The 14336-nt window shown below is 36.0% G+C and overlaps 1 protein-coding gene across 5 annotated transcripts in view; it reads left to right on the top strand.

Annotated features, from left to right (window-relative positions):
• SLC17A5 (solute carrier family 17 member 5) overlaps window positions 1–14336 on the top strand; it is a 52841-nt gene that overhangs the window by 19507 nt on the left and 18998 nt on the right. For all 5 annotated transcript variants that reach the window (XM_023254143.2, XM_045057743.1, XM_003986312.5 and 2 more), the window contains 3 exons: window positions 927–1085; window positions 5833–5965; window positions 7605–7752. In XM_023254143.2, the coding sequence (XP_023109911.1) occupies window positions 927–1085; window positions 5833–5965; window positions 7605–7752 (440 nt within the window). The remainder of the gene's footprint in view (window positions 1–926; window positions 1086–5832; window positions 5966–7604; window positions 7753–14336) is intronic.

The raw sequence follows: 14336 nt of genomic DNA, 5'->3' as shown, positions 1-14336 counted from the left end.
CGAGCCCCGCGTCAGGCTCTGGGCTGATGGCTCAGAGCCTGGAGCCTGTTTCCAATTCTGTGTCTCCCTCTCTCTCTGCCCCTCCCCCATTTATGCTCTGTCTCTCTCTGTCCCAAAAATAAATAAACGTATAAAATAAAATAAAATAAAATAAAATAAAATAAAATAAAATAAAATAAAATAAAATAAAACTGGCTAACAAAATCCATAAACCCACTTAAAAAGGTGGGTAAAAACTGTAATATGTTGTGGTACACTGAGAGCAAACCAGAAAGTGAGGATCCCATTAACCCCTTTGAATTGGGGAGACCATACAATATGTGATTGATACACTCCAAGGCCAACCTATGTATTAAATATTAATAGAGTTTCTTGTTTTAGAATAAAAGTGAGTGTAGATAGAAGTTCTAATATGTTTTTCCACACAACAGTTAATCATCTTATATCCCTAAGGTGCTTACACCCTACTTTGAAGACCATTTCTCCAGAAGCTACGTAAACAAACTTTCTGTTGCACAGTTCTTATAAATCATTATCATTGAGTAAAGATTCGATAGTGAAATATAAATTATAAGAGGACTTCCAATCTCATTCCTTTGCCCTTATGTCAGCCTCTGAATTTGATTATGAAACTATATTTTCTAGATGGAGAAATTAATACTGCAAGTGAATTCTGACGTTCATAAGGGATGTTTAGGGTTGACATTATACTTATAAGATTACATTTCTATTTTTTCTTTAATCTGAATCATGAATTCTTTATTGCTGTTTAATGTTTTGAAAGAGTTGGTTTAAAACTCTGGAATTTACTAGTCAAGGCTGGTAATGTGTTCTGGATGGAATTTTGGCTGCTAAGGTACAGATATAAACATAGCGTACATGAATTGTGCCTGTCATTTTGTTTTGTTTTGTTTTGTTTTTTTCAGCTCTCTTCACAGAAGTCAGTGCCATGGGTACCCATGCTAAAATCACTACCTCTTTGGGCTATTGTAGTTGCACATTTTTCTTACAACTGGACATTTTATACTTTATTGACGTTATTGCCTACTTATATGAAGGAGATCCTAAGGTTCAATGTTCAAGAGGTAAGAAAAAAGAATCATCTCCTTCTTGTATAAAGTGTACATTTTTAAACTACAGACAGAATTTGTTTTTATCTATATAAAATTGTTATTTTGTATCTTCCATTTTACTCTCATATCCTGAACTGCTCTTCTTGCTTCACAACTGTTCCTTCTTTTTTCAGTGTGTGTTAATTCTTGATTCAAGGTACCTTTGGGCTGGTATCTCCCTTAACCATAAAGGTCTTATTAGTCCCTAGTAACATGCCAGGATATCAGACAACAAATTCAAGTGTACCCGTATTCACTTCTCAAAGGGACGGCGGTAGAACTCGCTGGCAGCTGAGAGGGGACTTGGGAGACCTGAGGTTGCTCTGCAGCATTATTTAGGCACTGGCAGAGCTATAGTTGCAAAGCTGTATAAGAAGAGCCTTCCTGAAACTGCCGGTCCTTTGGAACCCATCAGATTGAGGCAGTTTCTATCAGAATCTCTGTGTTGATGGGTTTTGTCTTTAAAGAGCTTGAAGAAAAGCCTGAACAGAAAGAGTCAGTTTATAAGGAAAATTGGTGGTGTTTTTGCCTTCAAAGTAAAAGATCAAAGACATAAATGTGAGAGCTAAAACAATAAACTCTTAGAAAGTGTACATCCTGTGCCCTTGGCACACCAAAAGCATAAGTCACCGAAGAAAAAAATACATAAATTCTATTTCATCAAAATTAAAAACTTTTGTGACGCAAAAGACACCATCAAGAATGAAAATCAACACACACAAAATGAATGAAAATCCACTAAATGGGAGAAAATATTTGCAAATCATATTTCTGATAAGGATCTAGAATATATAAGGAATATAAAAAATATATTCCTTATATATTTTGGAATTCATACAACTCCATAATAAAAAGACAACCCAATCTTTTAAATGGGCAAAGCATTTGAATAGACATTTCTCCAAAGAAGACATACAAATGACCAATAAGTCCATGTAAAAACGCTCCACTTCGTTAATCATTAGGAAAATGCAAATCAAAACTATAATGGGATACTACTTCATACCTATTGGAATTTAAAAAAAAAAACAAAAAAAACCCAGAAAATAACAAGTGCTGGTGAGAGGGTAGAGGAAATGGAACCCTTATACATTGCTGATGGGAATGTAAAGTAGTGTAGCCACTGTGGAAAAGTTTGGCAGTTCCTCAAAAACTTAAACATAAAGTTAATATAAAACCCAGAACTCCCCTGGATATAGACCCAAGAGAACTGAAAACATATATTCACACAAAAACACATGCCTGAATGTTCATAACATCGTTATTCGTGGTAACCAAAAAGTGGAAACAGCCCAAATGTCCATCAGCTAATGAATGAATAAACAAAATATGGTGTATTCTACAATGGAACAACTCAGCCACAAAATGAAAGATGGCCCTGGAAGTAAAAAAGCAGCCCGGATGATGAATGTGAAGGCAGCAGGACTGACTGCACAATTGCATTGGCTACACAGACAGATACACAGCTTTAAACATCGTTAAAGTGAATCTCCAGTCACCTGTCTTCCAAAGCATACTGGGAACACTGGCCATGGACCGAACCTTAAACTGCATCCAAGCAGCTAAGCTGGGAAGAACTCTGGCTACTGTTGAAAATCAAGATCATCTATACTCAAATATATCCGCAAATTGCATTGACAGAAGTTAACCTGAAATGAAGCTTTGGCAATAGCATGGGGTGAGTTTCTCATGAGCAATCTTGTTTTCCTAAGCATTCTGTCAGTAGAGCCTGACTATAATCTACTGTATGACAAATTGCATGGAAATTTAAAGATCATTCCACAGATGCTTCTGTTTGAGATTTTCCTGAGAGAACTATGGAAAGAATGAAATATCAATTAGTGTTGTGCATTTAATTGCCTTCATCCATTTTTCATTGATTTTTTTTAAGTTCTATGAGAGACTTTAAAACCAGAATCATTTATCTTGCATTTTTATACCAAAAGGTATTTTCTTTCCAAATTCAAAGAATTGTGAACAAATTTTCAAAATAATTCTCTAATTGTATAGAAGCCTTTTTTTTTAATGAATTTCTTTTTTAGGCCACCTGAGTGGCTCAGTTGGTTGAGCGTCCGACTCTTGATTTTGGCTCAGGTCAGGATCTCAGGGTCAGGGGATCAAGCCCCACATCAGGCTCTTGCTGAGCATGGAGCCTGCTTGAGATTCTTTCTCTCCCTCTGCCCCTTTCCCCTGCTCATGCTCTCTCTCTCTAAAATTAACAAATAACAATAAAAAAATAAAAATAAGAAAATTTAAAGCTCTTGATCCTTTGTTATAAGCTTGCTTTTTCATAGAAGTTTAGCTTCATTAGTTATCCTTACTTTTCTTTTTTCTTAGTTTTTCCCAGTTCTAGTGTTCCTGTTCCCTTTCTCTTCTTTTTTCTTCCCTTTTTTCTTTTCTTTTTCCTGTCCCTGTTTCTTTTTCTTTGTTTTTTTTTTTGTTTGTTTGTTTGTTTTTTTAGTTTATTCTGGGAGAAAGAGAGAGAGAGCACACGCATGCACAGGCAGAGGAGGGGCAGAGAGAGGGAGAGAGAGAATCCCAAGTAGGCTCCACACTCCCAAGCATAGCCCAATGTAGGGCTCTATCCCACAAGCCTGAGATTATGCATGACCTGAGCTGATATCAAGAGTTGGACCCTTAACCAACTGAGTCACCCAGGTGGCCCTAGTATCCCTATTTCATACAGTTCAGTGAGAGTTGGGGCAATATCTATTATCCTATTCTGGATATTAATATTTTAGAATCAATTTTTTAAATAAATGAGTATAAAAGCTTAACAACTGTGAAAGATACCCATGGATATACAAATGTTGAAGATTTATAATAATTTGTAGAAGGTGGTAGTTTTAGGTTGTTGGGAAAGTTTTTAACATTTGAACTTTAAGTGGAAAAATTCAGTAACTCTGATGAATTATCAGTCTCATCCCACCAGGGAACAAGACCAAGATCAGAAAATCCACTTCTCCATTTGCTATAGTTTATTCCTGAGTAGGATTCTGCCACAAATAATGATAGAAGCGATCCCACTATGCAAAAAATCTAAATAGAATAAAATTTAAAGAGGAAATTACTTAGCTTAATACCAGAAAGAAACAAAAATCTTAGCTACAGAAGTGGAATTGGAAATATACAACATTTGAATACAGATGACTATAACCTATGATGAAAAAAGTTAAATCTTTTCTAAAGCTTTTTTGTAAATATTTATTTTTGAAAGAGAGAGAGAGAGAGAGAGAGAGAGAGAGAATCCGAAGCAGGCTCCAGGCTCTGAGCTGTCAGCACAGAGCCTGACGTGGGGCTCAAACCCACAAACTGTGAAATCATGACGTGAGCCAAAGTTGGATGCTTAACCAACTGAGCCCCCCAGGTGCCCCTAAATCTTTTCTTAAGCATACTTAAATTTAAAATATTAGCAGATTTTATTGGTTTGTACCATTAATGATACTTAAATAGAAGATTTAAATATCACTGATAATATATCTTTCTACCTTTTTTGTGTGTTTGTAAAAGACTAACAGGTGTACCCATCTTTCTCATACTATAAAAACCTTTGTTTTTATCAGAATTGTGTCATTTAGTTTTGGCACCTCAGGTGTTTATGCTGGGGAAAAATGACAAGAAGAAAGAATTTTCCTTTCTCCACGTATGTGTTCTTCATTTTACAGAATTTGGGATTTCCTAAAAACTTGACTGCCAAATCATTTCCTACAAAGCAAATAGCATAGCAGATTTCCAGGATAAATTCTGTTTCATATCTTCTGGTGCTTTTATTTTGTTAAGGTGGCAACTTAAAGGAAAAGAAGAGGGAAAAATAGAGGTCTATCAACTCACTACCTTTGTCCTCTGCTCAAAGCATGTGGTGGTGCATTGTACACCTGATCTAGACAATGTGCATTTTTGAGCATTTCATTAAGCTAAACATTCAATTCATGTGGTTTTCTGTATCTGCACGTTATTTTATAATTATTCTATACATATAAGTATGTATAATTATATATAATCTATAACAGTCATATAATTTATAAATGTATTTATATTTTCTGTTTTATATAAAGATAAATATCTATATGTAAAATAAATTTACCATTTTAAAATATAAATATAAATTTTAAATAGAAATATAATTTTTAAATATAACTGAATATTTATAGTAAATTTTTATATTATAATTTTATATAACTTAAAATATAAATATTATATAACACATATATAAGTATGTATAAATAAGTGAAAATTGACAAAAACTTTTCAATGGGGAGAATCTATAGGCTAATGTAATAGAAAGATTTGTCCTCTCCTACTGAAACTGTACCCCAAGTCCCAAAATAACATGTAAGATTACTTTGAGCATGGGGCGCCTGGATGGCTCAGTCGTTTAAGTGTTCAACTCTTGATTTTGGCTCAGGTCATATGCTCATGGTTCATGAGTTCCAGCCCCACATCCGGTTCTGTGCTTAAACACAGAGCCTGCTTGGGATTCTCTCTCTATCCCTCTCTCTCTCTGCCCCTCCCCCACCTCAAAATAAATAAATAAACTTTTTAAAAAATTATAAAAAAAACAAGATTACCTCGAGCAGACTGGACTGTATTAATATCAACACTATATTGTATGAATTTCCTTTGTTTTTGAGTGGTGGTGAATGTGTGTATATGAATATTGTTTTGGTTCTTACTCCCCTTCCCCCCACCAATTAATTCTGTATCTTCTTATTCCTTCCAGAATGGGCTTCTATCTGCACTGCCTTATTTTGGCTGTTGGTTATGTATGATCCTATCTGGTCAAGCTGCTGATAATTTAAGGGCAAAATGGAATTTTTCAACTATATGTGTCCGAAGAGTGTTTAGCCTTATAGGTAAGTGAAGTGAATCAATGTTTGTTTTGATTTACAATCATTTACTGTGTTTACAGTGCAAAGCAAAATAAAAATGATATTCGTCATTTATTTTGTTCACATATTAAAACACTATGTTTTAATGCATGTAGTGCATTTCTATACAAGATGGTTGGATCTGGGGCACCTGGGTGACTCAGTCAGATGAGTGTCTGACTCTTGATTTCAGCACAGGTAATGATCCCAAGATTGTGGGACTGAGCCCCATGTTGGGTTCCATGCTGAGCATGGAGTCTGAGATTCTATCTGTCTTTCTCTGCCCCTTTCCCCTGCTCGCACTCTCTCAAATATAAATAGATAAATGAATGAATGAATGAACGAACGAACGAACAAATAAATGTTGTTTTTGAACTATGTATTTTGCGGGTTAATATTTATAATATCCTATTATCTCCACCCTAGTCCTAACCATTAAAAATGGCTTGCTTTGCTGAATATCATTTCCAGAATTTTATAAATCATTTTGTTTTCAGCTCCAAGTTTGCAGTGAAAATAATATTTTTAAGTCTCTATCCCTTTTCTAAGTGAATACATTTTAATTTTCAATCCAAAAACATTTAATGGCATCATTATATTAAATGAGGAGCTATAAATCAAAGAACTCAAAGCTACCTTAAATAATCATGTGTTTCAGACTGCTTTCATCAAGGTAAATTTTAAACTATGACAATTACTTCATTTTTTTTTTTAAGATCTTGAGTAAGCAGGGACCCTGGAAGTCGCTGAAGGTTATACTTGAGAAATTACATGGTAGCAGGACCCTATTCAGGATAATTCTACAAATACCTTCTGAGCAGCTACTGCTGGAAGGTGCTGTCCTGTTCCATTGCTTGCTTGTCTCAATTCTCAAGAAATTTCTCCACACCTGCAAGTGAAGTAGATCCCTTTAGATTCAACCCAACGTTCTCTTTTTTGCCTCCTGTTCACTTCCTCTGTCCAATATGGTAGCCACTATCCACATATGGCTATTTACATTTAATTGAATTTTAAAAATAAGTTTCTCAGCTGCAGTGTATACAAATACAACATTTCCATTGTCACAGATGGTCATTGGATAGCACTACTGTAGAACAGAAAGAATGGCAACCCATTCATTAAGTCCCTTCCTGTTACTTATATTTTATGCTTAAATGCCTGTTGTAAAATGTGTATATTGCTATCAATTGCTAAAACCTAGATGGAGTGTTTTTCTAACTTTATTTAATAGAGTTTATTTAGTTTATCTTCTTTGGTTATATGAATTTTAAATCTCTTTCTGTATCAACAACTATTGCTTTCTCGAGAACTGTATTTTTCAGTCATCCTCTTCTTGCTCTTCCTAGAACTTTAGCTGAGTCTAGGTCACATGTAGATTTAATCATATTCCATAATGATATTTTCTTTTTACTTTTACATTAGTTGCATTATATCTGTGTTTTCCAGTAGTTTTTTTGTTGTTGTTTTTTTTCGTGAAAACTATGTAAGTTGTCTCCTAGGCAGCACAGTGTCTCTACAGTAGGTGGCAGTAATATCAAACCTCAGATTTGTACTATATTATTGGTAGCACAAGCAAATGTTAATACTGGAGCTTTCTTTTCTGTTTATAACTTTTTAACTCCAGGAATGATTGGACCTGCAGTATTCCTGGTAGCCGCTGGATTTATAGGTTGTGATTATTCTTTGGCCGTTGCATTCTTAACCATATCAACAACACTGGGAGGCTTTTGCTCTTCTGGATTTAGCATCAACCATCTGGATATTGCACCTTCGTGAGTACTAACATAAAGATTGGCTAAGATAAAGATTGACTTTAAGTTCATGTCTTTAATTGTGGTAAAATATATATAGCACAAAATATACCACTTTAACCATTTTTTTTTAATTTTTTTTTTTAACGTTTATTTATTTTTGAGACAGAGAGAGACAGAGCATGAACAGGGGAGGGGCAGAGAGAGAGGGAGACACAGAATCTGAAACAGGTTCCAGGCTCTGAGCTGTCAGCACAGAGCCCGACGCGGGGCTCGAACTCACAGACCGCAAGATCATGACCTGAGCCGAAGTCAGACGCTTAACTGACCGAGCCACCCAGGCACCCCATAACCATTTTTAAGTGTACACTTCTGTGGCATTAACATTAAGTACATTTACATTGTTGTGCGACCATCACTAGCATGTGTCTCCAGAACTGTTTCTTCCCATGCTGAGACTGTACCCATTAAACACTAGCTCCCCGTTCCCAACCTCCCCACAGTCCCTGGCAACCTCCATTCTCCTTTCTTTCTCTATAAATTTGACTACTCTAGGAATGACTTTAAATTTTGAAACAAAACTTCAGTTTACGTGATAATTAACATTTGAAATTGTTTTTAAATTTAAGCTTTTAACTGTTATCACCTCTGTACACAAGTTCCCATAAAAACATTACACATTATAACTTGTGTCTCTCTACCCAGCTAGAATAGGAACTCTGAAGGCAGACGCTGTCTTATTATCCTCAAAGTTTACCGTGGTAATTGGCACATAGTGGCCATTTAGTTGGATGGATGAATGCCTAAGACCAGACCAAATTATTTGTCTAATTATTATCTTACCCATGTGCAAATATATTTGTCTAACTTATCAATCACTTTCACAAACATTACCTCATTTTTATCTTTAAAGCATTCCTATAAGATAGATATTCTTAACTTATTTTATGACTAAGAAGACTCAGATTCAGAGAAGTTAAGTGATTTGTCTTGTACTACCACAGCTAATAAATGATAGAGCCAAAATACAAACCTAAAATTCTTACTCTTTAAGCCCAGAATTATTTTTACAATTCCCTCTCTGGAAATATTCTTTGGGCCACATACTTCTAGGATTCTTTTGTGCCAGTTATCAAGGTAGAGGAGGAGGCTGTGTAAATATTTTAACCCAGAAGATTTGGTACAGTTAATTTTTAATGGATATGAATTTACATTTGGAGAAAAGATAGATGGTCCCCTACTATCTTCCCCCAGCCTAAATTCTTCACACCTAGACTACCTCAGAATTTTCTGATTCCTGTTAATCCTCAGTCTCCCATCCCTTCAGTAAGTACCTAAAGTAAGAAGTCCAAGGAGGTTCCACACGATCAGAATATAAGTGTGCCCAGCTCCCTGATGAGTCCTTCTGCCGCTTTGCAGTGCCTTCTACTAAGGCTCATTCTTGGCCCCTGTGGCAGGGCCATTTTCTCCCCATCCCTCTGCATCCTTCCCAGTTCACACCCCAGTTCTTCATCAGGCCTTTCTAGACCATTAATGCTTACTTTTTTCTCCTCTTCTTCTCAGTGCATTCATTTATAATTTTATGCTAGATGCATTTATATTAACTGCCTTACCTTGATTTGTAATTGTTTCTTTTTTTTTTAATTTTTTTTTTTTTTTCAACGTTTATTTATTTTGGGGACAGAGAGAGACAGAGCATGAACGGGGGAGGGGCAGAGAGAGAGGGAGACACAGAATCGGAAACAGGCTCCAGGCTCTGAGCCATCAGCCCAGAGCCCGACGCGGGGCTCGAACTCACGGACCGCGAGATCGTGACCTGGCTGAAGTCGGACGCTTAACCGACTGCGCCACCCAGGCGCCCCGATTTGTAATTGTTTCTAAATGGAACTCTTCTTTCTTATCTCCCCAATTTGGAGGTAAACTCCCTCAGACTGAGTCATGCTATATATCTATATCACAACTTCTGCACAAGGAGAGGCACACCCAGTCCACACTTGTTGAGTGGTTGACTTACATGACCATACCAAGAAAGTAGGAGCTTCAGTGTTACATATCCACCCAACAGTGGGGAACCAAGGAAGAAAACCAGTAAATTTAGGCATTGGACCAAGAAACCATTTGATATAAAAGGTGGTAACCTAAGCAAAAGCTCTGGGACTATAAGCTCTGAGAGCACAGGGGCCACATCTCTTATTTACACCAGCCACACCATGGCCCTGTGCTGGGTCATGGTCAATCAGGTGCATGAATGGAAGAATGAAAATAGCCTTTCACATTTAGTACCACGCTAAAACTCTTTCTAAAAAACAATTTGGGTATTGGTCTTATTGTATGTCAACACTTTACTATTATATACTAAAGTCAAATTTTATATTCTCTATTAAATTTAAATATAGAATTCTCAGCCAACATGCAAAACCCTCCATGTTATAGTCCAAATTTATCTTTATAATTTTATTCCTCCCTCACCTACATCACTTTCTTTGTATTCTTTGCCTCAAATGAACTGAGCTACTCTTTATTCTCAAAAAATATTCCCTGACACACACATACACACACACACACACACACACACACACGTGCATGCGCATGTGTGTTCTTTTCCACCTTTGGTCCTTTGTTCATGCTAGCCTAAATACCTGGAATGCCCACACTCGATGTGGATTTGTCTCATGTCTTGTGATTACATTTAGGTAATGTATCCCTGACCAGATTCACTGGCCTGTGACCTCAGGGAATCACATCCAGGGGCCCCTAGTGACATTAATTTTGATCACCCAGTCAAGGTGTTGTAATTTCTCTAATAACAACTTACTTTTTCCCCCTTCAACTAATAAAGCATCTCTGGAAAGATGCTTTGAGATCATACAAACACGCTGCTCCTCGTCAAACTCCCCTCACCACCACCAACTTAGACTTGATCCATGCCAAGCCAATTTTTACTATAGTGGCTTCAAACCAGTGGTATTTCCACCCTCTTTCCCTCCACATTTATCATTTGTCATTCTATTGTAAGAAGATCTTCCCTCCTGCTCCACTTCTTTATCTAGCATCAGCGTGGCCTCAGAGATTCCTAATTTATTTAATGAGTTACAATCCATGATTGTCCTTATCTGTTTTTATGCCCACATTATCTCAGATTTAGCCAACAGGTTCCCCTTCAATCTGGCTCCTATAGCCTATCAACATTTCCCCCTCCTCCTTGCCACCCCCATCCCACTTCCTTTTGACCACTTCTTTATTGATGCAACAACCAGATATTTTCACTTTGTATCTTCCCTGCCTTGAAATACCTTGGAATAGCCATTTCTCCAAGGAACACCAGTTCTTTTTAGTGAAGAATAGTATTTAGATACCAAGGCCCTGGCAAGGGATCATATACTTTCATTACTAAGTTACATTGCCTCCCCTAAGCAGATCTACTTAGAAATCACTTGGAGCATTGACTAGTGTCAAAGGTTTACTTACAAATAGAAACAAAAGGCTGCACTTTTATCAAATTATTTCTTTTACAACTTTTATATGCTGAATATCACCTACTGGGCTTTGTTTTAAACCTTTTTTCACTTTCTTATCTTTGGGATATTGAAAAGTGATCCTTCAGTCCTTCATAGAATTATAAAGACCTGTCCATATTATTATATAGCCTTGTAAATCTTTTTAGGGTGAATTGTAGGGTCGCCTTTTCCCACAAATTAGCAAAAGATGACAGCTTTAAATGTATATTACTTTTATTATGATATTGTTATTTACCAATTCTAGTATGAAACTTGTTTAGTTTCATAATAATCATAACTGTTAATTAGAGAAACTGATGGGTTAAATAGCTGAGGTCACATATCAGCTACATGTGTATGTATTTAAATAGCTCTAAAAAGTTATCTGCAGTGGCACCCAGCTGGCTCAGTTAGAGCTTATGACTCTTGATCTCAAAGTCATGAGTTCAAGTCCCATGTTGGGCTATTTTTTTTTTTTTAATAAAAAATAGAAGCACCTGGCTGGCTCCGTCGGTAGAGCATGCAACTCTTGCTCTTGGAGTTGTGAGTTCAAGCGCCATGATGGGCATAGAGCTTAAATTAAATTAAAAAAAAAAGTAAAAGTAAAAACTAAATAAAAATTAAAAGTATCTGCATAGGGGCACCTGGGTGGCTCAGTGAGGTAAGTCTCCATCCAATTCTTGGTTTTGTTTCAGGTCATGATCTCATGGTTCGTGGGTCTCAAGCAGAGCCTGCTTGAGATTTTCTCTCTCTTTCCTTCTCTCTCTGCCCCTCCCCTGCCTGTGCTCACACACTCTCTCTCTCAAAATAAATAATCTTAAAAAGAAAAAAGTATCTGCACAATAGTGAATTCCACAGAGTACTATGTAAATTTATATTGATAATAATACTGAAATTAAGGTTGAAAATATGGTATTTGCTGAGATTAGGAATGAAAGGGAATAGTACATCTAAATGAGATTTTACTCATTAAGATATTTTGTCCTCTCAACTTCTCTACTCTATATCCAAAACAATGTAAATAGATATACTTTAATATTCAGCCATACCCTATAGATATTATGTTACATATTCATTTTTTATATATGCATTTACTTTCACATAATTCTTTCATGGAATTAACTACATAATAAGAAATGACTGCATATTACTTTACCTCACTAATTTATACCTTGCTAATCTAATCACATATCTGGGATAGGACCCTTCCAAGATTCAGAATTCCGACAAGTTAAACTGCATAAACCTACAGAGCTTATCCTTTTTCTGGCATATGAATCTGGCAGTTTCTTATTTAACAATGGCAACTACTTGCCTTAAACAATAATACTTTTGTTAGTAATTAGAGATCTGTAGGAACAATAATTAGTTACATATTGACTAAATAGCCACTGTTCTACAGAGAAAGTGGTACCTTCTTGAGTCATCTTCATAGCTTTTCATATAATTAAGATCAATTTAAACTTTCAGAACCAGAAATAGGTGTGAATAATTATTAAAACCATTAGCTATAGTCTTGGCAGTGTTTAAATTCTGAAGTTCAAACACCTTTTGTATAGTTTCACCTGATTTTTATTTTTAATCTAGAAGTTTACATTACACCCTATTAAATAGAAAACCTGTTGTGTTTTTAATATGAATATACATATTCATATTACATTTTTAAGAATGTAAGGATCTGATCATCAGAATAATAAAAATATTACACTGTGAGAAGTCTATTGTGATTTTAAAAAAAAACTCTGAATATATCTCTTATCCTATCTAGCAGTGTAATCATGTTTTCACATCTCAAGATTGATCATGCATGAAAGTTTTATTATACTGCCTGTCACATAGAGTGTGCTCAGTAAACATTTGCTGAAGGAATAAATCTCTGGTTTTAATCACAAGACTAAATGTCTAATGTTGAAAGTATTTACAACATACCAGAATCTTTTGTCAAAAAACAATTAAGGGGCTCCTGGGTGTCTTAGTCAGTTAAGCATCCAACTCTTGATTTCAGCTCAGGTCATGATCTCACAGTCATGAGATTGAGCCCCACATTGAGCTCTGCTCTGACAATGAGGAGCCTGCTTGGGATTCTCTCTCTACTTCTCTCTCTCCCTCTCTCTCTGTCCCTCCCTGCTCACACTCTCCTTCTCTCAAAATAAATTAACATTTTAAAAAAACAATTAAAATAGAGGGGAAAAAAATGGAGGGAAGAATTTTGTGAACCTTATAAGCTAGGAAATGCTTATTGAGTATAGTTGTTGGTCAGTGAAGAAGTAAAGGAGCTTAACATAATGAAAAACGGGCGCCTGGGTGGTTCAGTTGGTTCAGCATGTTGACTTTGGCTCAGGTCGTGATCTCATGGCTTGAGTCTGAGCCCTGCATCAGGCTCTGTGCTGACATCTTGGATCCTGCTTCTGATTCTGTGTCTCCCTCTCTCTGCCCCTCCCCAGCTGGTGCTCTGCCCCCACCCCCACCTCAAGAATAAGTAAACATTAAAAAAAATTAAAATTAAAAAAAATTTTAAACATAATGATGAAAGAAAGGGAGAATTTGAAAAGCAAATTAACTTCAAGAAAAGTTCATTAAATTTAATGATAAATTTGAAAGATCTGATACAAACATAACTGAAATAAAAACCCCTTGAAGCTGAAGGAGTAAAGGCATGAGAAGCCATTTCTGTGGGAGAGAAGATAGGAAGAAGCCTAAACAAATTGCTGCACAGTGACTCTGGGGCTTGTATTTGAGATTTACAACATAGGAATGAAGCCTGATTATCCAAAAAAGGACTCAAGGAAATAGCACATAATTAAAGGACTGAAATATGCTCCTTTATGCTACTGATTAGAAGAGAAATCTGGAAAGGATTTTACTTGAAGTGAGTTAAACAAAATAATATTGTTCAGTTATGTAGTTTATAGAATCATAAAAAGTGAGAACCAAGATGGATTTAGAGCAACTCATCCCTTAGTAGTCAAAGTTTGGTCCATGGAGCAGGAATATCAGTATTATGTAGGGCTTTCTGAAAAACACAGAATCTCAGGCATCACTGAATCTGGACTTGCTGAACTAGAATCTGCATGTTAAGATCCTCGGGTGATTCTTGTGCACCTCAAG

Source organism: Felis catus, chromosome B2 (genome assembly GCF_018350175.1).
Source record: "Felis catus isolate Fca126 chromosome B2, F.catus_Fca126_mat1.0, whole genome shotgun sequence".
In the NCBI taxonomy this organism is placed as follows: domain Eukaryota; kingdom Metazoa; phylum Chordata; class Mammalia; order Carnivora; family Felidae; genus Felis; species Felis catus.
This window is presented reverse-complemented; position numbering and strand designations above follow the sequence as displayed.